We start from the raw sequence: 26,129 nt of genomic DNA on the forward strand, positions 1-26,129 counted from the left end.
CCTCCCCCCTCACTATCATTGACGGAGGAGAGGTGTGGGTTGCGAGGCTATCCCTCCAGTGGAGCGGTCTGTCGCAACACAGGTGCACCTGTGTCCGACATCCGCTGCCTTTTGGACGGAAGATCCTCGTCTCCCCCCTAAATCCTGTGAGTTCTCATCCGTTCCGACGGGCAGACCTTACAAAGCCTGTGGGTAAGCCGCCTCCTCTTTGCATGCCATGGCGTTGCTACAGGTCTATCAGGCCAGAGCACTCATGGACATGCACGAGGGTAGCCTAGACCACGCGCTCATAGGTGAGCTCCGCACTGCAGCCCGTTTCGCCCTTCGGGGCACGAGCGTTGTGGTATGCGCGATCGGTCGGGCGAAGTCCACTTTAGTGGTCCAGGAGTATCATCGTTGGCTTAGCCTGGTTGATATGGTGAATGCGGACAAGGTTCGGTTCCTAGACTCCTCAGTTTCCCAGGTTGGGCTGTTTGGCGATGGGGTGGAGAACTGTGCCCAACAGTTCTCTGCCACCCAAGCACAGACGGAGGCCATCCGGCACATCCTGCCCCAACGGCCTGCTTGCTGGATGCATTTGAACAGCAGTTCAACCTGGACATCCGCCTTCTCACGCGTCCCCTGCCTTCCAGTGGAGTCAGGTAAGTATTGCACTGCACAATGCTTTGAGCTGAGCTGGGTCCCTGTCCTCCACCTCTCTGCCCCACCTCGGGTACGTCTGTGGTTCATGGAAGCCTAAAATGTTTCCCAACCGGTCCAGCTGGCCCCAAATTGTACCATCAGACTCGGCTTGCAATTCATTTTCGCTCGGCTTCCACCCAAACTCAGTGATTTTCATCATACCTAGGTGTTGAGCAGATATGCTCCTAAAATTTGTGATATTTATCACACCTAGGTGTTGGGCAGTGCTCCTGTCTTGGTTGCGCACGTTGCAGTCCTACTCCAGCCGATATGAAGACCGGCTTCTATTAGCCCATACTTCATTGTGCCCTAGAGAGGTGGGTCATGACCATCTTGGTCCTGTGTTAATTGAGACGGGCCCTTTTTCAAAAAGCCTCCGTTCAATTTGTTACACAGAGATGCATTTCCAAATGCTCCGTCCCCAAGATTGGTCTGCAGCGTTCTACCTGAGAGAACTTAAGATCTCTATCCTTACGCACCACAGGCCATCCTGTGTTCATGCGTTCAAAGGGTGTGATTATTTGGGTTTATTATAAAGGGTTCATTATTTGCATTAATTTTAAATTAGTCTCCTATTTACAATCCTGTTATTAAGAAAATACCTCTGAGTTTTAAACAGTGTGTGATTCTGACTGATAATAAACACTTCTAATGTCCACTGCTCAGGATCAACAAACATGTCCGTGATCGGCCACACCACCCACCGCTGCAAAATGCACTACAAACGGAAATGACTGATGTTCTCCAGAGCGCACACAGACAGATACCCAGTGGAGTATTTGCCAAAATTATATTATTACAGCATCTACTCTACTATAGGGTACTCTTGCTTTCATTTAAAAAATACCTGGAAACTACCTGGGCATAATCTAGGAAGTTGAAATTAATAATTATAATTTTCTTATGTGACAGCACTGATGTCAGTTAAGAAGCTGACGATAAAGTATCCGACATTAGCATAAATCGCTATTCCTCCCGTTATGAAATATTATATGCCCAATATAATTATGCCTAAATGCAGTTTCTTGTGTACAATGTATGTAAATAAGGTGAATACATTGTTTGCATTTAAATCATGATAATGTTCACATTGCATGATCGACTCACTGTTCGTTCATTGGCCAGAGGAGTACTGGCTTCCCGACTGAGGCTGGGTTCTCCCAAGGTTTTTTTCTCCATTCTGCCACTGGTGGAGTTTTGGTTCCTTGCCACTGTTGCCTTTTTCCACCTTTGTTGCCATTGGCTTGGCTTGCTTAGTTGGGCACATTAAATTTATTGACTGCCTGCGTTGACACTATTATACAAGAACTAAACTGAGCTGGATGATGACATTACAGTTTACTCCAGAGCGGATATATAGAGTCCTTCTCAAAAAATTAGCATATTGTGATAAAGTTCATTATTTTCCATAATGTAATGATAAAAATTAAACTTTCATATATTTTAGATTCATTGCACACCAACTGAAATATTTCAGGTCTTTTATTGTTTTAATACTGATGATTTTGGCATACAGCTCATGAAAACCCAAAATTCCTATCTCAAAAAATTAGCATATCATGAAAAGGGGTCTCTAAACGAGCTATTAACCTAATCATCTGAATCAACTAATTAACTCTAAACACCTGCAAAAGATTCCTGAGGCTTTTAAAAACTCCCAGCCTGTTTCATTACTCAAAACCGCAATCATGGGTAAGACTGCCGACCTGACTGCTGTCCAGAAGGCCATCATTAACACCCTCAAGCAAGAGGGTAAGACACAGAAAGAAATTTCTGAACAAATAGGCTGTTCCCAGAGTGCTGTATCAAGGCACCTCAGTGGGAAGTCTGTGGGAAGGAAAAAGTGTGGCAAAAAACGCTGCACAACGAGAAGAGGTGACCGGACCCTGAGGAAGATTGTGGAGAAGGACCGATTCCAGACCTTGGGGGACCTGCGGAAGCAGTGGACTGAGTCTGGAGTAGAAACATCCAGAGCCACCGTGCACAGGCGTGTGCAGGAAATGGGCTACAGGTGCCGCATTCCCCAGGTCAAGCCACTTTTGAACCAGAAACAGCGGCAGAAGCGCCTGACCTGGGCTACAGAGAAGCAGCACTGGACTGTTGCTCAGTGGTCCAAAGTACTTTTTTCGGATGAAAGTAAATTTTGCATGTCATTCGGAAATCAAGGTACCAGAGTCTGGAGGAAGACCGAGGAGAAGGAAATGCCAAAATGCCTGAAGTCCAGTGTCAAGTACCCACAGTCAGTGATGGTCTGGGGTGCCATGTCAGCTGCTGGTGTTGGTCCACTGTGTTTCATCAAGGGCAGGGTAATGCAGCTAGCTATCAGGAGATTTTGGAGCACTTCATGCTTCCATCTGCTGAAAAGCTTTATGGAGATGAAGATTTCATTTTTCAGCACGACCTGGCACCTGCTCACAGTGCCAAAACCACCGGTAAATGGTTTACTGACCATGGTATTACTGTGCTCAATTGGCCTGCCAACTCTCCTGACCTGAACCCCATAGAGAATCTGTGGGATATTGTGAAGAGAAAGTTGAGAGATGCAAGACCCAACACTCATGATGAATTTAAGGTCGCTATCGAAGCATCCTGGGCCTCCATAACACCTCAGCAGTGCCACAGGCTGATTGCCTCCATGCCACGCCGCATTGAAGCAGTCATTTCTGCAAAAGGATTCCCGACCAAGTATTGAGTGCATAACTGAACATAATTATTTGAAGGTTGACTTTTTTTTGTATTAAAAACACTTCTTTTATTGGTCGGATGAAATATGCTAATTTTTTGAGATAGGAATTTTGGGTTTTCATGAGCTGTATGCCAAAATCATCAGTATTAAAACAATAAAATATTTCAGTTGGTGTGCAATGAATCGAAAATATATGAAAGCTTAATTTTTATCATTACATTATGGAAAATAATTAACTTTATCACAATATGCTAATTTTTTGAGAAGGACCTGTATATATATATATATATATATATGAACAAAAATTTTTTTTTAACAAAATATAAACATCACTGTACTTACCTAAGCTGGACTGTGACACTATTTTCTTCTGGAAACAAACTTTTTTTCAATTTTCCTGTTATCTCTGTACAGCTGCTTTGAAACAATCTGTATTGTAAAAAGCGCTACATAAAATAAATGTGACTTGACAATGTCTGCTAGTGTTCTATTGCGGTGGATATCCGCTAACATTGCAATTTTAATTTTTATACATGCTGCTGCTGCACAAAAATACTAGGAATTGCTATGGCTCCGTTACATATGCAAATACAAAAGCGAAAGCCTATTTCACTTTTAAGAGTGCAGCAAAGCTTGTCTCTGTATCCTTAAGGCAACTAAATTGCCTGCTTGCTGCTGCATGAATGCAATATTGCATATTCGCTAGCTGCTAAAATGCTTAGTAATTCACTCTAAGCATTAAAACAGGACTGTTGAGATGACACTTGAATTAAACCTCATGTGTGTTTACTCCATAATAAGATAAAACATAAAAACCTGTTAACTTATCTTGGATGTTGAATTTCAGAGAATTTCTGTAAACGCGCTGCACTGCTAAGGCGAATGCTACCCAAGTACTTGAAGGTTGAGCATGTGAGCTCATTGGCTCATACAGCAGGAACCAATCAGCTGTGCTCTATAAATAAAAATTTGATTACAAGCAGGTTGAGCTAAAGGACCTATTAGCCTATTAGAGTTTAATGACAAAACTTTGTATATTAGGCAAGGCAAGGCAAGGCAAGTTTATTTATATAGCACATTTCATACACAATGGTAATTCAAAGTGCTTTACATAGAAGAAATTAAAATAATCCAAAGGAATAAGAATAATTAAAACAGTTTAGAATAAAAGATAAAATACAGAAATAATCAAATGAAATCAGAGTAATTAAAACATAAAATAAAATACAGTGCAAACAGTCGGACGCACAGTGGCACAGTGCTCATTCAGTAAATGCACAGCTAAACAGAAGTGTTTTGAGTCTGGATTTGAATGTAACTACTGTAGGAGCACATCTGATCTCTTCTGGAAGCTGGTTCCAGCTGCGGCTGGCATAGTAGCTAAAGGCGGTCTCGCCATGCTTAGAGTGAACCCTTGGTATTTCTAGCTGATGTGATCCTAATGATCTGAGTGATCTGTTGGTTTTATATTCAGTGAGCATATCTGCAATGTATTGAGGTCCTAGGCCATTGAAGGATTTATATACCAGTAATAATACTTTAAAATTAATCCTAAATGTAACTGGCAGCCAGTGTAAAGACCTGAGGACTGGTGTGATGTGTTCATATTTTCTGGTTCTGCTCAGAATCCTGGCAGCAGCGTTCTGTATGCGCTGCAACTGTCTTATGGTCTTTTTGGGAAGGCCAGTGAGAAGTCCACCCCTACTGGTGATGAAAGCATGCTAAAGTTTTTCTAAGTCTTGACTGGAAACAAAGCATCTAATTCTTGCAATATGTTTCAGGTGATAGTATGCTGATTTAGTTATTGCTTTGACATGACTACTGAAACTAAGGTCTGACTCTAGAGACACACCCAGATTCCTGACTTGATTTTTAGTTGTTTGTCCCCTAGACTGAAGGTATGCGTTCACCTTGAGAACTTCATCTTTGTTTCCAAACACAATGACTTCAGTTTTGTCTTTGTTTAACTGAAGAAAGTTTTGGCACATCCAATTGTTTACTTCATCAATGCATTGGCAAAGGGAGTCAATGGGGCTGTAACCGTTAGACGATAGGGATAAGTAGAGCTGTGTGTCGTCTGCATAGCTATGGTAAGCGATTTGGTTCTTTCTCATTATTTGGCTCATTGGGAGCATGTACAGGTTGAATAGGAGTGGCGCAAGAATTGAGCCTTGAGGGACTCCGCATGTCATGGATGTCCACTCAGACTTATGGTCTCCTATACTCACATAATAACCTCTGCCTCCTAAGTATGACCTGAACCATTTTAGGACTATCCCAGAAAGCACTGTTTGTGCCATCGATTAGTAAGTCGATGGGCTTGTTTCTCTACACTCAGTATGGCCTGTCGAGGAGCACTAGATTCATGGGACTCACCGGCTGTATTCTGAGGTCTTCCATGACGAAGCTCTGTTGTGTGTTCTGTCTGGTTTGGTGGTCCCGCAATTAACTTTGTTTCAAGAATTGCAATCCTTTGTAAAAGTCTGTGGCAGTTGGAGCAGCAAGTAGATTCCAGAGGAGGCATTTTCTGATCCTTATGAATGTAGGCAGTTGTGTTTTCTCTTCCCCGGAATGTAAGCTTTCAGTGGGAGGCTGGTCAAATAAAATAATTCTGCTTTTTATTTTATTTTTTTGTAGTAATCCAAGCGTTTGAGCACTGTGCTGATTTGCTGAAGTTAAAATTAGGTGATAAAAGGAGATAAAATATAGAAATATAAAAGCGATAGAGCAAAGCGCGGAGCAGTAAGCGAGAGCGTCCGAACAGTAGCTGAGCAAGAAGTGTGCTCATATTAACAAAGCAACTAATGCCACAGTTGTGGTAAAAGACAAGTGGACAGAAACACTTAAAGTAAACAAAAATTATTTTAAACTGGATACTGGAACGAAGTGCAACGTGATTTCATATAAAGATTTCAGAGCAGTTGCAGGAAAATCCGTGTCAATGTGCAAGTCGAACTGCATGTTAGTGGCTTAATCTGGCCACAAGATGGAGCCAAAAGGGCAAAGTAAAACTCATCTGCCAGTTCAAAGAGAATGAAGCTGAGATTGAGTTCCAGATTAAAGAAAAAAACTCAACTGCTATCCTGGGAAGGTCAGCATGCACATGTTAGGACTGGTCAAATGAATTTATAAAGTAGACTGTGAAGGAAACACAGACATCATGAAAGAATTTGATGATGTGTTCAATAGTTTGGCGTGCATACCTGCATTGTATCATATCAAGATTGATCCGACAGTGTCTCTGGTAATGCATCAACCGAGAAAAGTGCAAATCACACTAAAAGACAACATAAAAACATAACTAAAAAGAATGAAAAGTCTTGGAGTGATCGAGAAACAGACAGAACCAACAGGGTATGGTGTCCATTGTGAAGCCAAACAAACTTCAAATCTGCATTGACCACAAAGATTTGAACAAAGAAGGGAACTCTTTCCACTCAAGACAGAAGTGGTGAGTGAAATGGCAAATGCAAAAGTTGTTTTCTGTATTGGATGCTAAACATGGGTTTTGGCAAATTCAGTTGGATGAAGAAAGTTTCAAGATTTGTTAGTTTACTGTAATACACATTTTCCCCAGAAAGTCTTCCAGAAGTGTATTGCTCAAAGGCTGGAGGGAGTCATGAATATCATGGAAGACACTCGTGTGGGGAGAAAATGTGGAACAACCAGACGGAAGGCTCAGACAGTTTCTAAAGAGAATCAGGAGCATAAATCTGAAATTAAATCAGAAAAAAAATGCAAGATCAGAATTTCTGAAACAAAGTACATAGGGCATATTCAGAGTGGAGAGAGAAGGTTTGAAGCCAGACCAAGAAAAAATTAAAGCAATTGTGGAAATGCCTAAGCAACAAGACAAAGCTGCATTGATGACATTTCTTGGCATGGTTCAATATTTTATAAAGTTGTTGGAGATCCCACTATTATCCCACTGTATGACACTTAGGGAACTCCTGGAAAGTGGTGTAGCATGGCACTTGGAAACTTCACAGCAAAAGAGTTTGAGATGCTGATGTCACAACTGAGCAATGCCCCAGTTCTCAGATTCTTCAACGTCAACAAGGATGTGACTCTTTCTGTTGATGCAAGTTCAGAGGGTTTAGGTGCTGTCATCTTGCAGGAAGGATATCCTGTAGCATATGGATCAAGATCAGAGACTGAATTCCAGAAAAGGTATGCTCAGATTGAAAAAAAGCTTTTAGCCATTGTGTATGGGTGTAAAAATGTCAGTCAATACCTCTATGGTAAACCGGTAAGAGCTGGAGAGGATTCATGAAGCTCATTTGGAAGTTGTTAAAGGAGACCTATTAACCCCATATGTGGGTGTGAGCAAAAACACGCTGATTCCGTGTCTCTTTAAATGCAAATGAGCTGCTGCTACTGCTCCCTTTTCAGAAGAGGGCAGAGCCTGTACAGCTCATGCTAGTTTGGATTGATACTCAGGCAGCAAGAACTGGAGTGTGGAGAACCTCACACAGAGAGTAGAATTCTCAAAAATGGATCAATACCAACTGTTTGTCCAACTTCATATTCAGAACATACAAGTACTGCATGTTACATTTTGTGAATGTACGCAAATCACCTTTAGTGAACGTACTTATTAGCACGCTGTACGGCTAATGTGGCTAAAGTTACCATCTGACTGAATTCACAGAGATCACAGCTATGTCGTTAGTTTTATTTTTAAGTAGTAATAAAAGTGCGCATCTGAATTATACAGGCGGTGAGCATTTTCGGGTTAAAAACAACAAACTCTAGTCTTTGTGAAAACAGTAAGAGACAATGGTAACTTTAGCCACATTAGCACATTCAGAAAGATGATTTGCAAACACACACATAAATATATAGTGCAGTACTTATGTGTTCTAGATATGAAGTTGAAACCCTCGTTTGCAAAGCAATTTAGTGTACAATGATTCACACAAACATACAAGAATTTAGCTAATTTCTTTGCCATTGTCCAGCATCCCTAGGAAGGCCGAACAAAGAGGACCTGAAATCGGAGTAAAAGTAACAGCGTTTCAACAACAATAGCAGCAACACTCTACTACTGTACAACAACTTTTCCTCTTCTCTAAAGCAGCCTTTGTTGCGTGTTCCAAGGGGCAGGGTTTATGTAAATTTTAGGGTTTGTGATGTCACCAACCTCGGAAGCTCGTTGTAGTCCATATCAGCCGTTTGTTGAAGTCATTAAAAAGCGATTTATGTAAAAGAAAATATCACCCTTTGCATTGAACTTTGAGTGTTGTAACTTTACAGATGTTGTTTATGCTCAAACAGCAACATTACACATTAACTAAAGTTAAAAAAGTTAAATCATAATCAAGGACCCTTTTTAGTGCAAAGAGAGAGCAAGAGATGTATTGTTTTGGCAAAGCGTGGGAAAACAAATTGAAGATGTGGTGTCAAATTGTGTTGTGTGCAATACTTTCTAAAGGAACAGACAGAGCTTGGGCAAAGGTAGGAGTTGACCTCTTTCACTTCAACTAAGCAGACTACCTGCTATTTGCAGTTTGTGAGTGCTCAATTCAGCAACTTCAGAGATAACTGGGAGTTCAAACACTCAACTTCAAGTCTAAGATATCCTCAGTCTAATGGTCAAAGTGAAAGAGCTGTGCAAACCATCATAAACCTACTCAAAAAGGTGCAAGAAAGTCAAGGAGATCAATACACTGCTCTTCTTGAGTACAGGAATACGCCACTAGGAGGAGTGAAGTTATCTCCTGCCCAGCTTCATCAGCAAGTAAACTGCTACAGCCGCAACTGCACAAATATGTTCAGAAAAGCCTAAAGGACAGGCAGTTGAAGTAAAAGTCCTACTATGATCGTGGGGCAAGAAACCTGCCTACTCTGAGTGAAGGAGAAAGGATGAGACTGAGAGCTGAGGATCATTGGCAGCCAGCTGTGAAAAGTCAAGGTCATACCTGGTTCAAACAGGGTGGAGAAATCTATAGAAGAAATAGAAAACACCTGCTCAAGACGAGAGCAGAGTTGAGTTTCCAGAATTCACACATCCAGGACTCAGTTATAAATGATGGTGTTCCTAATGTGGTTGCTACAAAAAAGGCGTTGACTCCTGTACCAACAACTGCAAATCAATGCCTAAAGATGTTGCTGAAGAAACTGACAAAGTGATTCTCCGTGAAGTGGACCTCCAAAGCAATATTCTTGCTAAAGAACATACGTTTTTAAGCAGTGTTGGGCAGTAACGCGTAACTAGTAACGCATTACTGTTACGCAGTTATTTTTGACAGTAACTCATACTGTAACGCATTTCTTTTTAAATAAATTAACTCCGTTACCGTTACCATATGGTGTGTGTTCCGTTACTTTTTTAAATTAATTAATTTTGGCTGAAGTGTAGCCTACAGCCTAGCCTGTTTGCAGCAGCGACGCATTGTAGGATTGGTGGTAGGGTTGCTTGCCACCCGTCCCTTAAAATACGGAATTGTCCCGTATTTACAAGTAAAATGATGCGTCCCGTATCAAATCAATAAGGGAAGCGATTTGTCCCGTATTTTACATAAGGCCCACACATAGCCTAGTTGGATAAAAACACAAGGATTTACTATACTAATAGCAAATAGCCTATAAAGAAATCAATTTCACAATAATGTTACATTATGATTAGAATCAAATTAATTTTGTCCATTTTCTAAGCTTAGAAAATGCAGATTTATATGGGCTGAATTTGATAGGCCTAAAATATTGTTTAGTAGGCCAAGTTCTGTGAATTACAATGCGCAAACCAAAGTAATACTACCCACCGGATGAAGAAGGGTTGGCTCTCAGTCACTCTCCACAGAAAAAAATATTTATTTTATTTTATTTTATTTTTAGTGTTCTCATTTATGAGGAAGAAACAATGTAACGAACCTGACAGTTCTCTGTACGTGAGCGCTCTGAAAGCGGCACTAAAAGATGCTTTAAAACTTTCACAAAGACATCAAACAGAAAGCACAAAACCTTTCTTTAAAGTGAATTTCATTTTGTATTAATTGTATCTTAATTTTAATAAATTTTTCATCAACCAATTGCCTGGATTTAATAAATAAGAAGTAAATATAGCAGACGATAGATAATCACGAAACGGAGGCGCCAGCGCGCAAACTGGAGCTCGTCTCATAAATGAACCGAAACTCGGCGTATAAGGTAACCTACTTGCCTCACAGACATGTCTACTTTTAAACAGAACAATTCAAAACGAAAGAAAACCGTATGAAATGTGCATTTCTCTCTGGGAAGATCGCGAGTCAGCATAGCGAGTCACCTCAGAAATCCTTGTGATATATTCAGTTTGTGCTGGTCTGATTAAATAAAATAGTGTTTATAAATTACTTTCTGTTTAAGTCAGTTTTGTGTTTGTGTAGACCATAACGCAGAAAAGAACATTAATGGGAACATTAAATAATGTTTTTTTTAAAGTAACTAAAAAGTTACTTTTAACAGTAATGCATTACTTTTTGGTGTAAGTAATCAACAAAGTAATTGAGTTACTTTTTGAATGAAGTAACTAGTAACTGTAATGTTATATCTTAGTAACTAGCACAACACTGTTTAAAGTAAAGTAAAGTAAAGTAAAGTAAAGTCTGAGATCTATTCATATTTCATTTTGTTTTGGAGATTTAAATTCCAACACTGATTTTCTAATTTGAAACACAGACACTTCCGGTCAGCTACAGGACACCAAAAAATGGGAATGTCCTTGGAAAAAGATTCATGAACGCGTCTCACAGCTACTCTCACAATTTCTAGAATCTGTTAGGAAAGCAATAATACTTGTGGTTGTGAATAATAATTCAAAGATGCATCTTTTCATAGGATAAGGACATGCACTCTCATAAGTAATTATGAGACACCAGACACTATGAGAGACAAGAGTCTTCAATGTACTATAGGTGCAAGAAAACATTACATCCTGTAACATTGACATGATGAAGATTTAAACCCGAGGATGAAAAACTAAAAGCTAAAAATTAACCAGTTTTTCTCCTAAAATTCGAATGTCTCCTTAACATAACATGACCCTTTAATTCACTCTGTTCCAGCAAATGAAGGAAACCAACTCCATATTATACTGTTCACTAGCCACAGTCGTATTTGTGGTAACACGTAGTGTTGCATGTTTTGGAAGAAGTACAGTAACTTGTGGGCTCATGATTATTTAGACAAAACACTGAAAACTAGCTTTAGGAGAACTGTAGCCATTCTAATCATTCTAATTCTATGAGAATAGGGAAATTCTTACCACACTGTCAACAACAATGACAAACTCACCTAACTTTAAAACCATGAGCATTTAAAGTGGCAGACGATAGTGCACTCTTATAATACACAGATCGTTATAATGCCTTGGTGTGGATGCTTGTTATCATTATAGTTATCTTTTGTACTCGGTGTGAACAGGCCATACGTCATGTAGGCATACATTTTGAGTAGTCTGGCTGAGGAAACAACAATAGACAGGATCAAATGTTGACGAACAGGAAAAAAATGATCTTTCCTGTCTGAGAGCGTGTGCGTAATAGCAAATACTTCTCGGTTCTTCTCAAATCAACTTGGAGGCGTACCTCACCAATAAATATGCAACAACACCATTGCTCTATTGTAAAAGATACTACCAAGGAAATAGATCCCATGATAAAAAAAAAGCTGAATATCTTTTCAAATATCATAGGAAATGAGTTATGTTGCAATGGAATGTGGACAATATCTCAGGTAATTTGCCCTTGATGAATTTGATGACAGATTTGAGGTAATAGTGAGCTCAGTAAGCATCAGCCCTATAAAGCTAGTAGCACAGTAGAAATGACCGGTCATGTCCCACACTGTTTAACACTTGATGAGTAATTCATGCAGCCTTGAAACAAGGAGCATGACTCTCCTCTTTAACAACCCATCATCATTTCAGCATGAATAAATACATTCTTCAACAACAGCAGGTCAAGGAGGAATTCCAAGTCCACAAACGGACCTCAAACCTTTGCTGTTTAAAGTCTGCGAGTGTGCGATCTTGTAAACATAATCTGTGATAATTGCACTGCAATTACAATTGAACATGAATTATGCATATTTTCATCATTTTGAAAGCCAGTTGTGATACATTATGCACCTGCCATTGCAATTAAGTCACCATTAACTGCTTGTCTGTAACAAACATTTTAATCACATCATTACCTTGACAATTTTCTAAATTGTAAACCTGGTACTGAGTCAGTTTCTAAAGCTTCTAAACTTAAGTAAAGACAAATAAACACAAACTATTGTAAAACAATTAAACAACAAAAACAATCAATCAAATGAATCAAATTAGAGTCTAATTTGTAAAAAAATAGATAAAAACATAAATAAACAAGCCATACTCCAAAAAGTACTCTTTCCCTTATATATATTATTTTTTACACAAATTGCAGTATGAGAGAAAGTGAAGTACCAAATATTATATGAGAGGTGCAAAAAAGGAGTATATGAATGTGGAGTGGAATGGCTTTTACCAGACTGATGAGGAAAGAGGCCACTCGACACCATAGTTAATCTCTGATTCCCAGCATGCAGCCTTTTTTGAATTGATGACTCATTTCTTTAAATAAAACCTTTACATAATGCAATTTTAATAGTGACCCCAAATTAGCTGTGAGGCTGAGATTTCACTCCCCAAATTACAGCAATCCTTTGCGAGCATGAGCTTAAGATGACATGAGCTCATCACTAAACTTGAACTCAAAGTAGCTTCATCAGAAGCTATCATTCAGATCATTTATTTAGAAGTTGAGTACTTCACGCATGTACACATCTACTCCTAAAAATGTGCAGGAAGAAAGCTTTACTCATTTACTCTGTATGATGCTGACATTTACCATTCCGATATTTACCATATTTACATAGATATGAAAAAATTTTCAAAATGTTATTTTATGAATAATAATTGCAATTACACAAGCAGTGTTTTCGGGCTGCTACATTGTAACTGACCTACCTGTAACTCTGAAGACCTCGATTAGCTTTCTCAGGTGTCTTTGATTGGGGTTGAAGCTAGACTCTGCAGTGCATTGTCCCTCCAGAACCGGATTTGAGGAACCCTGACCTACAGTATCACAATGTTGTCTACTCTTGCATTCCGAAGGTTATGTACATACCTGATGTCATTGCAACACAGTGGAAAAAGAAACCATAACCATGCCAACTGGCCTCGATCAGCCATTTCCCAATGAAGACCGGTAACGCTTTAGAATAATTGTCCATCATTAAAGAGGTAATTCAGCACTGGCAAGATTTGCTTTAAATATAATTTGTCTGTCTTTGTGAAAGGATTTTTTTTTTTAATCAGTGCTGCATGACAAAAGAAAACAGACAAAAGGTCTGTGGTGTTCCCTTTTGCCAAAAAGATAGGAACACATCCACAATCCACTGAGCTCAATCCATCAGTGGGAATACAAAAATGCAGAAGTCTGTAGTTTTAACAAGCTCTGGAGCTGCCAAAAGTAAAATCACGTCATGCGGCAGACTTTTGATAACAAATAAATGGGAAGATCTTGGTGCAGGTACACATTGTTCATTTACATTTTCTTCTGACATTGTAACAATACAAAGATGGTTGAAAATCAGCAACTTTCAAAGTTTCAAAACTTTCAACTGCAACTAGCAAGTAATGCAGGACAACTGAGTAGTGCTACAGTAACACTTCCTACTGATAATTAATATGGAAACAAGAATAACTAATCATTAAGGAATATCAAATTTAGGACTGATATAGTTCCTTAATAGCTAATCAGTAACTGTTGAATGAAATGAGCCTCATAAAGAACTATTAACTAACTACAGTATGACCAATTATTAAGAATTACTAATTAACTGCTAATCACAACATTCATATGTCTTATATTTGAAGTCAAGTGTTAACTAGTTACTCTGCAGTGACTACTATTGATCTTGATCAAAGTGAAAAATGTTTTTAAAGGTTCCAGGTCCAGATCGCTTACTGTCGAGTGACGAGAAATTATGGTGAGGCTTAACAAAGAATTATAGAACGGATTGTATTTATGTGTTTATATGTGAAAAAAAACCCATTATATTTAATCTGTTATAAAGTGACTGTCATTTTCAGAAAACTTAGATGAAACTGCTTGATTTATATTGATTACATTAACAATGTCTTTGTGAACTTTTTTGTTCACCTAAAAAGCGCCTACGTTTTGGTTGCATGGAATTTCAATGTAAGGACAGATATCTCTCAGGTGTTAAAAATTAATTAAAAATATTTAATTTGTGTTTTGAAGATAAACAAAAGTCTTATCAGTTTTAAATGACTTGAGGTTTAGTAAATGATGATGATGATTATGCCTTTAAAAGAAGTAACTGAAGTGTTAATGTTGTACCACTCATTTGTCTTGCATTACTTCCTCACACAGAAACATTATTCCCAAAAACATCAAGCAAACACCAGATGATGAATAGAGGATGGATTACTCACCATGTTTACATGGAGTGGTCCAGATCCTGGTCTAAACAGCCTCCGTCTATTGGGTCCTGTGCTGCTGTTTCTCACACGGAGAATGCCTGACTTAGCCATCGATTTAACTGCAGAACAGATTGCTAGAATAAGTGCACGTGCTCCATATAGAATTATACTAAGATTCGTGCCACAAAATGAAACTCTAACAAGAACTACATGAGAAACTTGAGAGAATGAAACTGCTATAAAAGATGTTGTCACACTGACCTAAGAGAAGGCTGGTAGTCTTGTGCAATTTTATTCTTTCATATTATTAATATTGCTCAGAGATCAGATTGTTTGAAGAATGTTCAGGCTGCTGGTCATGTTTATTTTGCACTATTTTTTTGTACTCCTTGTGTTACGCTTTTTGTTTATACAGGTATATATATTCTGTACAAAAGTCTTAGGCAAGCTAGTATTTTCACCCAAAATTTTTTTTTAAGACATTGTAGTGTGTCAGTAGGAAATATCAGTTTACATTTCCAAATAATCCTTTTCTCATTAAAATCCAGTGAGAATTTTGTATGCAGAAGGAGTTTGACAACAGCCGGTATGATCCACGCTGAGATCTGACCTCACCATCATCGAGTCTGTCTGTGAGTACATGAAACAGAAAAAAAACTGAGACAGACTAAATTCAGAAGAACTGAGGGAACGTCTCCAAGATGCTTGAAGAAACCTGCAAATCTACCAGAAAAACTATGTACAAGTGTACCTGGACAAAAGCTGTTTTCATCGTAAAGGGTGGTCACACCAAATATTGATCTGATTTAGTTAATAAAGGTTAATTGATAAATAAAATCTAATTATGACAAAAAAATTTGAAAGCATCCTCACTTTACAGCATTTTTACACAAGTGCCTGAAACTTCTCATAGTACTGTAACTTTGCAGGCAAGTTTCTTCAAGCATTTTGGAGACGTTGCCGCAGTTATTCTGGATTTAGTCTCAGTTTTGTCTGTTTCTTCATGTAATCACAGACAGACTCGATTAAGTGAGATCAGATCACACCAGCTGTTGTCAGACTCCTTGTGCACTCAAAAATCTCACTGGATTATAATGATTAATGTCTAAAGGAATGTTTGGAAATGTAAACTGATATTTCCTACTGACACACTACAGCAAATGATATTAAAAAAATGGCTTAAATGAACCATTTTGAAATGAATTCACTATATTTCTGCTTATGTCTGTATATGAGTTTGACATGCACTGTACCTGGAGGAGTGAGCACATGTGTCAGGGCAATGGGCTCTAATGCAGAGAGAGTGGTTGGCAGCGGCAGTGAGCAACACCGCTGAAGCAGAGCTTTAAGTGGAGGATCTGCAGGCGACTGGCCAGGAGGCCGTGAGAGGGTCTGAAAATCACTGCATTAAGTCAGATAACCCTTAAAACAGCAACATAATACATTCCACTGCATCCAAAGTGTCTCATTTACCATCTGGCAAATAAAATGTTTCATGTCAAGTAGTGGGTGGGGTTAATCAGGAGAAGATCAGTATCTGAAAACATCTAACTGAGAATACAATCAACAGTAAATCGATAATATAAATACTTTTAGCTATTGTACACACAGGCAGGACAATAGCTAAAAGTTGTGGCCTATTCAACTCAAATCTGTTGAGTGTTTTGGTCTTTTTGAGTTTAGTCTGAACAGGAAAACATAAAATCCTATTGTACTAGCCCTCTGGAGGTGGTTTGAAATCTGATAAAATTGTTATCTTTTCCCTATGCATCTTAGTGTGAACAGTAAGATCATATTTGATGTGTTTTTCTCGAAATTCCCCTAGTGAAAAAAAAAAATACCACAATGAATTTAAATACTAAGTATACTACAAATACATTAACATATTTACTGAAATACTGTATCGCTTGAGACTTACTGATATAAATATTATAATAGTACTTCTTTATTGCACAATACACATTTCTTAATATTAAGCCTAAAATGTGTTTAATATCACTATTAGAAAGGCTAGTACGATATAATATAATATTAAATATACTTAAGTATATCTTTAGTTGGATCTCAGCATTATTTCTGGATAACTAAAGTACATTAAGTACAAAATTAGTAGTTCCAATTTAGCAGACTTTAAGTATATCAATTTAGTATGCCAAAAGTACAATTGCAGGGTATTTACATAAATATGTAAATGTATTTGTAGTATACTTAGCATAAAATAAATGTATTTCAAATATATTTTAGAACATCATGCGAATGGTTGTTAATATGTCAGATGTTCAATACATACAGGTATTAAATGCATGTCTACATGAGTAAGTATGTAAAATGCATGCATGAGCATGAGTGTGTAAAAGACCACACAGCATGTCATATGTTACCCTAATTAAACAATTTGAAGTTAGCAAACCAACTATCCTATCCCAACATTCAGAGGGTGACATGTTCCCACCACTGACCGTTCTGTTACTGGTCTATATCTCTGCTTAACTGTGTGGCAGCATTAATGCCACATTTTCACTACCATTATAAATGGATGCGGTCTTATTGTGACCTTACTTGTTCTCCCGTCCATAACCTACCCTATTGAAAAAAAGTATACTTTATTGTATTTGAAATATATTCCTTTTTCAATAGTACATTGGAAATATACACTACTAACAAACATTTTACTATCTTTAAATATATTAAAAGTATATTAGCATCATGCTTTTACCTATTTCCACAGTACAAATTTTAACACACTTGAAAATAATTGTACTTTAGTATATTTTCTAAAAAAATATTTTAAAAATGTATTTGCACTTTAATAAACTTATATTTTAGGTATATTTTAACTGTGTGCTGGAAATGATCATTGTAACAATGCATTGAAAGTTGACTTTCAAAATACATTAAAGTATACAATAGTATTTTGTACAAAGTATAGCTAAGTATTATTTGTCTATTAATATAGATATGATCGGCACCAATAGCCTCGTGGGCAAGTGCATCGACATGTAGCGCTGTTGTACTTCAGGAGAACTGAGTTCGAGTCCCATCTCGCGGACCTTTCCCAATCCCGTCCCCACTTCCTATGTACCTACTGTCATATCCTAATAAAATCCCCCCCCCCCCCCCAAAAAAAAAAAAAATTTAAATACACTTATGGTATATTGCTTGTATGTTTCAAATACACTCGTAATGGATTTTTAATTAACTTGTAACACAAAAAATACACTTTGTTATCACTAATCAAGCATGTAATTAGTCCCTACACAAGCATATGCTTAGAGTATATTAAGTATACTTGAAGTTGTTCCAGTTTAGCACACAAAAGTACACTAAATACACTTAAAGTTATGCTTTACTACAATTTAATTACCACTAAAATATAATTAGTACGAAACAGTTGTTTCAAAATAGCACACTTCAAGTTAACTAAATCATTAACACACTTGAAGTATACTAAATTAGTCTGGCTGCAAGTATACTTGGCATATTTCTTTTTCACCAGGGTACTCCTACTCCTAACCATACTGAACCTGCTGATCAGTAAAGGTGTCTTAGAAGGTGCAGCCCGTCCAATTAACATGAGGACAACACTTCTAGTTTCAATTATATGCCTATTAAATTCACATTGGGCACTTTATTTCCAGTTTTCAAACGTTTTCTTCATTTAACACAAATGCCTCTCTGGGATGATATAAGAAGAGTGAGTTTGGAGAAAGGATGATTCGAACTCGGGTTGGTTGGGTCAAAAGCTAAACCAACTGTCCTTACTCTACACTCTCCACTGTCCCAGTTACTGGCTTGATTTCTTTTGTAATTTTTCCAACCAGACATTGAAGGGTGGAGTTGTATGTAAAAAAAAAAAAAAACTACATTATGAATATAATATTTAATAATTATAATTTTAAATAATAATTATAATGAATAGAGAGTCACAGTTTTACTTTTCATTATGGGCAGTGTTTCCCAAGCCTGTTCCTGGAGGCACACCAACCTCCCTTGTTTGGTGTCTGGTGTCAATCTGACCCATGTTTTTCTGGGCTGCGTTCCACTTGTTTATGTCCTTCCCTCGCTAACTTCCCCGTCTCGTTGATTCGGATGTGCATCATTGCTTATGTTGCGTTAGTTCTCACTACTGGCAGAACCCATGCAAATGAACTGGAAAGTCCTAAGCCTTTATCACTTTGAACCCACTATGGAACTGATTTATTATTTACATTTTTTTCTTTATGAATTTGTTTGATTCACCATTCCATATGCCTATAGGTATGTTTGTTGGAGAAAATATATAAATTACACAAATTAACATTAATCCTTTTGCTTTCCTGATTTTATCCCAGGAGGCCCATCCCATGGTAACCCCAATTTGGATCCAGCCGCACTTCTGATGATGCCATTTTTTGATGGACAAACTGACAAATATTACCCTTAAATTGTAATCATTACAATCACAAGCTGTAATCATTGCCTTAATATCACATTAAGGTTTTGTTGACAAATCAGCAGAAATATGGCATTTCAGGTCCAACCACATCTAATATTCCTACAGTAAAACCACCATAATTTTCTCTTTTCAAATTGAAAAACAATCTATCAATACGTACATGGCCCATACTGCCCTCATGAGAAAATACATCCATTGTTAAAGTTGCATGCATGATGAACCTACTCAAGTTTGTTACTGTGACAACCAATGTTCATATGCTAGCAAAAGTGACTGCAGTCTGAACAGAAAAAAATATCTGATCTGTCTAATTATTATTTTAACAGTTAGTCGTTGGTAAATTTTGAGGATAAAAACAAATCGAATTTCCTCTACAGTGTGACCAAAGGCAATGCAACACTCACTAGGACAAACTAGACCAAGGCTGGCACTGCGGTATTTACAAAGGACTAGATGAAAATCAAAGGACTTTTACATTAGTCAGTTACAGGTTACAACATTTTAAATACATTTTTGATTTCTTATATCACTCTCTCTCTCTCTTGGACTGCAAAGATAAAGTAGATTCTGCATGACATTTAACCCTAAGATTAGGATTACAATTTAACACACTAAGGCCACATCCACACAAAGCCAGAGCTTTCCCTATCCGATCTTTTTTTTCCTCGTTCTAATTTTTTTTTCGTAAACACGGCGTGATCTCAAAAAAATATATGCGTACACACGAAACCACTGAAACCGACTGAAAACGATGTGGTATAAATGCCAGACCAGTATGTGGCGCTGTAATTCACAGAGATACACTAAACAAGGAGAAGAAGACTTGGAGCATGCGCATAACCTTGCGCGCTCTATACGAACCCAACACGACAGCAAGGTGAAGATGAAGATTGCTCACCGTAGTAGCATAAAAGCAGAAGATTTTGCTTTAGTAAAGATAATAGGCTCAGTAGCTTCTGCAGCACGAACACAAGCATATAGTCCGCCATTGTTGTTGCTGTTACGTGTGACATAGCGGTGTTTGAGTAATGCTGACACGTGGTGTGATGACATCATCGTTTCACAAAATGTACGGATTGGCCGTACACACGAAAACGCAATGGTGTCGGTTTCAGATTTATCCACTCTGGGACCCAGTTTCAAAAAATAGCAGTTTCAGTGTCCCCAAACGCCGGATCCGTCTGGACGAAACGCCAATACGATACAAAATGTGTACTTATACAGCTAAATGCGTTTCCGTGTGGACAGGGCATAAATCAAGGATGGGAAAGTCCGGTCCTGGAGGGCCACTCTCCTGCAGAGTTTAGCTCCATCACTAATCAGACACCTGAAAAATTCGAATCTAAAGCTGTGCCTCATTTCAAAGGCTGTGTCCTCCGGAGGTTTCATTTGTCGACCACGTACGTTATAAAAGATGTCTTATTTTAGAAAGTTAACCATTATCAAATTGACCGTTATTACTAGTGAAGCGTAATTAGTGAAGGTATGCGGCTCAATGACATTTGCGGCTGACAAATACAACTTCCTGGAGTACTCAGCCTTCGAAATGAGACACAGCTTAAAGGCTGTAGTGCCTTGATAAGGTGCCTTGAAACCTGCAGGATTATTCAGTGTTGATGTAATTTCCACTGAAACAGAAACCCTTTTTTTAAATGGCCAATAGCGTTTTGTTCATATCACAGCTCGGGCAGAGCCGTTGAGCTCGTCAAACAACTCAGATTTTAGAGAGCCTTTGATTGGACAGGAAATTTGATGAGAAGCCGAAGTGCAGAGTGATGTCATCAAAATCATTGTTCCATAATGGTGGAAGTGCAATACTGTAAGTTTTGAATGCTTATATCTTCTAAATGCAAATGTAGGCCCGTTTCCATTACATATTTGCACAAAACTTTTGTGTTTTTTTCTAAATATCGACAAAAAACTAATGCGAAATGACGACGTTTCCATTAACCGATGTTATGCGACTAAAACTTCATTTTTTCCTCTTGTGAGAAGTCATTCCAAAAATCATGGCAACAGACGTTGGTAGTTTTATGTTTATCCCAGCCACGGCACTGGCCATTATTATTTCATGAGTTCACATCTACATATAATTGCTGTGGTAAAGGTTATGCGTATTTGGTGTGCTGTCTGGGTGGAGGGCTCCGAGCTCGGAATTTCTGCCCGAACCCAGAGTACTCCCCCCCGTTGGTAAGAGTAGATCGAACTAGAGATGGAACTAAAAGTGAGGAGATGGGGTGGAGGTGGGATGCTGACAAACAGTCAAAGAACAAAGGTGGGTTCTGATGTTATTTATCTTGTCCTGAGTTGATTACTGATTGATCTCCAATTGCGCAAATTGGGTTAATTATCTGCACCTGCTCCTCCCGAACCTTGTTAAGAAAAAACATCATTAAAAGGAGATGTATGTGTGTTATCCAAGCATTAATGGCAAGGCAAGGCCCTTATATTTGAGAGCGGCACATATGAGGTGTTTCTAGGTGTTTGTCCTTCATTTCTGCTTCGAGGTCTTGATTGTGGCATTTTTTTGAGGTTTAGAATCCAGTACTCCTGTAATTCTATTGTCTTTTATGAAATTTAATAAAGAACTCTGTCTCGTATTCTGTCCAAACAAACCACACATCTACGTCAGATGACCTGTAAATGCGCAAAACCATTGCAGTTTTTTAAAATAAATTTTCGAATTGCCTGAAAAACCACCTCATGCAAGCGGAAAAACTTTTTTGCGATAAATGGGAGTTTTTGCGAAATTGACGTGTTTCCAATGGGCGTATTTTCAATTTGCAATTTCCATTTGCGCAATTTGAAGAGTAATGGGAACGCGGCTATTGTTTGGGAGCACACTTACTTATAGATAACCTTAAGGATAACGTATTCATACTAAAAGCAAAAAAAAAAAAAAAAAACTTAAATTGGATTTTATAGGGACTTTAAGTCAGGTGTGTACAGGCAGGTGTGTTTGACAAGGAATGCATAATCCAGGAACTGACAATCTGCAGGATAGATACCTACAAGGACCTAAGTTTCTCATTCCCGCTCTAAATGAAACTGTTTAAATAGTCAGATCAATGACATATTTATGATAGCATTTGAAAATACATCTTTCATTGACAGCAAAATGAGTTAGTTGTGCAAACTAGTTAGTAATGCGTTGATAGCAATGTCAGCCTGATAGAACACAAGGTATTCAAATGAATGCCAGCCATGGCAATAAGATTGAGCAGCATTAGGATAGTCTTCTTATGAAATGTTTTTCAACATGAAATCTTATATTTACTTAATAAACATTCCTGGAAGTTTGTTTCATGATATCTCATCAAAAAGTAATGATTTCAATAACATTTTAGCTGACAACACCATTCCTTGTTATTTTGTCAACCCCACCTTTCATCTACCTGTCATAGAGACCACCTTTCACCATCCAATCAGCTATCAATGGACAAAAGCCTACAGTACACTTTCATATTGAAAATCCCTTTCACCTGAAAATATGTTACATTACAGAAATAATACTGGTTGTGAATGTCATTTCTGTCATTAAAAAAGTCAGTTTAAGGCAGCTTACATTACCTTAAATATGTCCTCCGGGCAGTTTGTTATCGTTTTCCTATCTGTGCAAATATCTTGGTTTTCATCAACAGTTTTGTTAGATAAGTGATTTGAGATCACAGAGTTTTCTTTTGGTGTGTCTGGTTCTTCATATCTTGGGTGGCTCTCAATGGTGGCAAGAGAGATATGAGTCGAGCTGAGCTGAGACTGGGATTCATCCGAGTTATTACACAGGGAATTACTATCTCTTGGAGAGTCTGGGCAAGTTCTCCAGGCCTTCAGCACCACCGGAGGAGAACAATCCACCTTGTCACTGACAGTTGAGACCACCATGTCAGTAGATAATGTAGATTTACAGTGAACTGAGGTATCGGCTTTGTGCTCACTCCTGATTGGCATACTGGGGATAAGCTCTCCTGACTGATCTGTCTTTCTCAAATTAAGAGGCGACTGCTGTCCTTCAGGGGGGGAGAATGAGCGAGACGAGTTTCTCCATTTCATTGCTGTCTCGGCTACAGTGTTGAAAAATCGGAAAAGGCCACGAAAATGGCTGCTTTTGCCATCAAGGTCCGTTTGTTCAGGTGCAGAGTTCAAATCTTTGACCAGCTCAAAGCTGACTGAGCCATAGTCCGAATCAATGGTTTTGTCCAGGGTATTCATTGACTCAAAACTACTCTCTGCCAACGTCTGACTTCCTTTTCCTTTGAGGGAAATTCTTCTCAAGTAATTCAAAACATCACCCCCCTTTGACCATCGTCTTCTTTGAGGTATCTTGAGGCTTTGCTTCACATAGCAGGATTCCTGTTCCATCACAGATGAATTGTTGCAGTTTGAGAAGTTCGGGTGAGATTTCTTTGTATATATGACTCTTTCTGACAACTTATACCCATTTTGGTTGCTAACGGTGTCCTTGATCTCCTGGTGGACATTGTCTGGGCTTGCAACTGGGTCTATGTCCTCAAATGTACAGTAGAAGTCTGCAGTGTCTCCTGCAAATGAATGTCTCTTGGCTTTATTCCTAAACACATGCTTGAACTCTGAAGAAGGAGATTCCTTGCACATATACACATCATCTACGTCATCTTTCAGGTCAATGTCGAATTTGGCATCAGAAATCTTACCAGCTTTCCCTTTAAAAACAGATGGGGACTTTAATTTCTTGAAGGACTTTACTTTGTTTGTGATTGACAGTTTTAGAAAGGACGCTTCACCTGGGAGGATCACCGAGTGAGGTCGCCTGTCCAGGTCAGAGGTGGCTTTACGGCGGTGCAGGATCCTCCAGATGGCTGCGGTCCTGGAGCGCCGGTTGGGTTCCTGTTTTTCTCTTCTGAGGGTCTGACAGGGAGTAATGGAGTCTGAGGAACTGGACTCTGGAATCCATGAGATCTCAGTTTTGCTGTCTTCGTCAGCTGAGACATTGAAAACACTATTGACAAATCCATTGGTAAGATTAGACTCTGACATGGGGCTGGTTGTACTATCCATCCTCTCTCATTTTAAGTCAAAATGTCAGGTGTCCAGTTTATGAAGCATCTTTTTTGTCATCCTTGAGAAAATCTGTGATAAAGCAAAAATCACACAATATGGGAGATTTATGTTTCTTATGTAAAACAACGAAATTCAAATGATCGGTATAACATTCTACATTCAGATATGTCCCCAGGATGGTGAAAACACAATATGCCCATTAAAAACAAAAAAAGAATACTTAATTCAGTATAAATAATTAATAATTGATTCTTAATCCAGGTCCACAATAAACTTGTAGTAGCCACCTTTTCTTTCTTTCTTTTTCTTTCTTTCTTTCTTTCTTTCTTTCTTTCTTTCTTTCTTTCTTTCTTTCTTTCTTTCTTTCTTTCTTTCTTTCTTTCTTTCTTTCTTTCTTTCTTTCTTTCTTTCTTTCTTTCTTTCTCTCTCTCTTTATTCACACACTCTTTATAAATAAACACACAAACTATCATTCAAATGTTTGTGGTCTGTAAACATTTTTTGGAAAGAAATGTATACTTTTATTTAGCAATAATGATTTAAATGGACATTTAGAATGTTACAAAAAATATATATATTTTAAAAAGTTTCTGTTCATCAAAGAAAAAACACACTGTAATCACAGTTTCCATACTTAATTAAGCAGAAGAACTTTTTTCAACTGTCATAAGAAATATTAGATTTCTTAAGGATCATGTGAAACTGAACTGCTGTGAGTAATGGCTGCTGAAAATACAGGGGGAAAAATCATATATATATATATATATATATATATATATATATATATATATATATATATATATATATATATATATATATATATATATATATATGTGTGTGTGTGTGTGTGTGTGTGTGTGTGTGTAAGTATATATAAACATTTTTTTCACAATATTACTGTTTTTCTGTATTCAGCTTATTGAGCTTTAAAATCTTTAAAAAAAAAAAGATTCTTACTGACTCCAAATGTTTGAACTGTATACGCATATACAAGAATTTTCAAATTCTAATCCTGTAAGAATTTTCGTAATGATATATAATTGGAATGTACTCATTAAAAACAAAACAAGTTATGAGTTCCGTCTTAACAAGTTAAAAGGCAATGTTATGAACCCACACATCAGGAAATTCCTATTCGTTGATAAGAAAATGGATTTGGAAAAACTTACCAAATTAGAATTCTCCTGTTGAATCAGAGTGTTTGTCTCATAGAAGAACAAAATATATTCTGTGTGAATCCTTTCACATTAAAAATGGTTTTCCAATATAATCATTTGGACGACTGTTAATCCACAGCATTCTTCAGAAATGGTCAAGGGTTTTTCTCAGCCTGATGCCCCACAGAGACCGAACAGACGCCACATACACACACGCCCAGTTCCTCTCATTAAGTTTGAAGTCATGATCCAGTTATTTTTGCCACTCTTCCACTGCAACTACAAAGACTCTAAATGGAACACACTATTTGGCTTGGTCAGTGCTTTTTACGTTTGCAGTGAAATGTTAATTTGAAATAACTTTCAAAATAATTCATTGCCACAGTAGTTTTGAATATGTTCACCAGTGCAGTGGTGTGCACTGTAATGTACATAATAAATCAACACAATACGCAAACGTAGGGTCAAAGTTTGAGGGCCTATTTTAAACACTTCCTTTTTGTCCTGTTTTGGTACTACTGTAATCACATGCAATTTTCCTGCTCTACACAGGAAAGAGTGGATCTGAGTGAAAAAATGCTTTAAGTTTGACAAAGACAGGAAGCCTGGCTGACAGCATGTAAATATCTGCTCCGTACACTCTTTCCCTTCTGTCTGTGCAGCACCATTGTGAAGGAA

General features: G+C 38.0%; 1 protein-coding gene across 5 annotated transcripts in view; it reads right to left on the reverse strand.

The window, feature by feature from the left end:
* arhgef9b (Cdc42 guanine nucleotide exchange factor (GEF) 9b) overlaps positions 1 to 25,634 on the reverse strand; it is a 75,677-nt gene extending 50,043 nt beyond the window's left edge. For 2 of the 5 annotated variants that reach the window (XM_077235694.1, XM_077235696.1), the window contains exons 1-3: positions 22,828 to 24,397; positions 16,076 to 16,214; positions 14,835 to 14,941 (exon numbers count right to left, since the gene is read on the reverse strand). In XM_077235694.1, coding sequence (XP_077091809.1) covers positions 14,835 to 14,941; positions 16,076 to 16,214; positions 22,828 to 24,291 — 1,710 coding nt within the window. In that variant the 5' untranslated portion in view covers positions 24,292 to 24,397. Of the gene's footprint in view, positions 1 to 14,834; positions 14,942 to 16,075; positions 16,215 to 22,827; positions 24,398 to 25,463 lie in introns of those variants that run through there. The other 3 variants (XM_077235698.1, XM_077235695.1, XM_077235697.1) reach the window with 3 other exon arrangements.
* Positions 25,635 to 26,129: the final 495 nt, after the last annotated feature.

This window comes from Siphateles boraxobius, unplaced genomic scaffold (genome assembly GCF_051911475.1).
Source record: "Siphateles boraxobius isolate OS27281-9 unplaced genomic scaffold, OSU_SipBor_1 2, whole genome shotgun sequence".
NCBI lineage: Eukaryota > Metazoa > Chordata > Actinopteri > Cypriniformes > Leuciscidae > Siphateles > Siphateles boraxobius.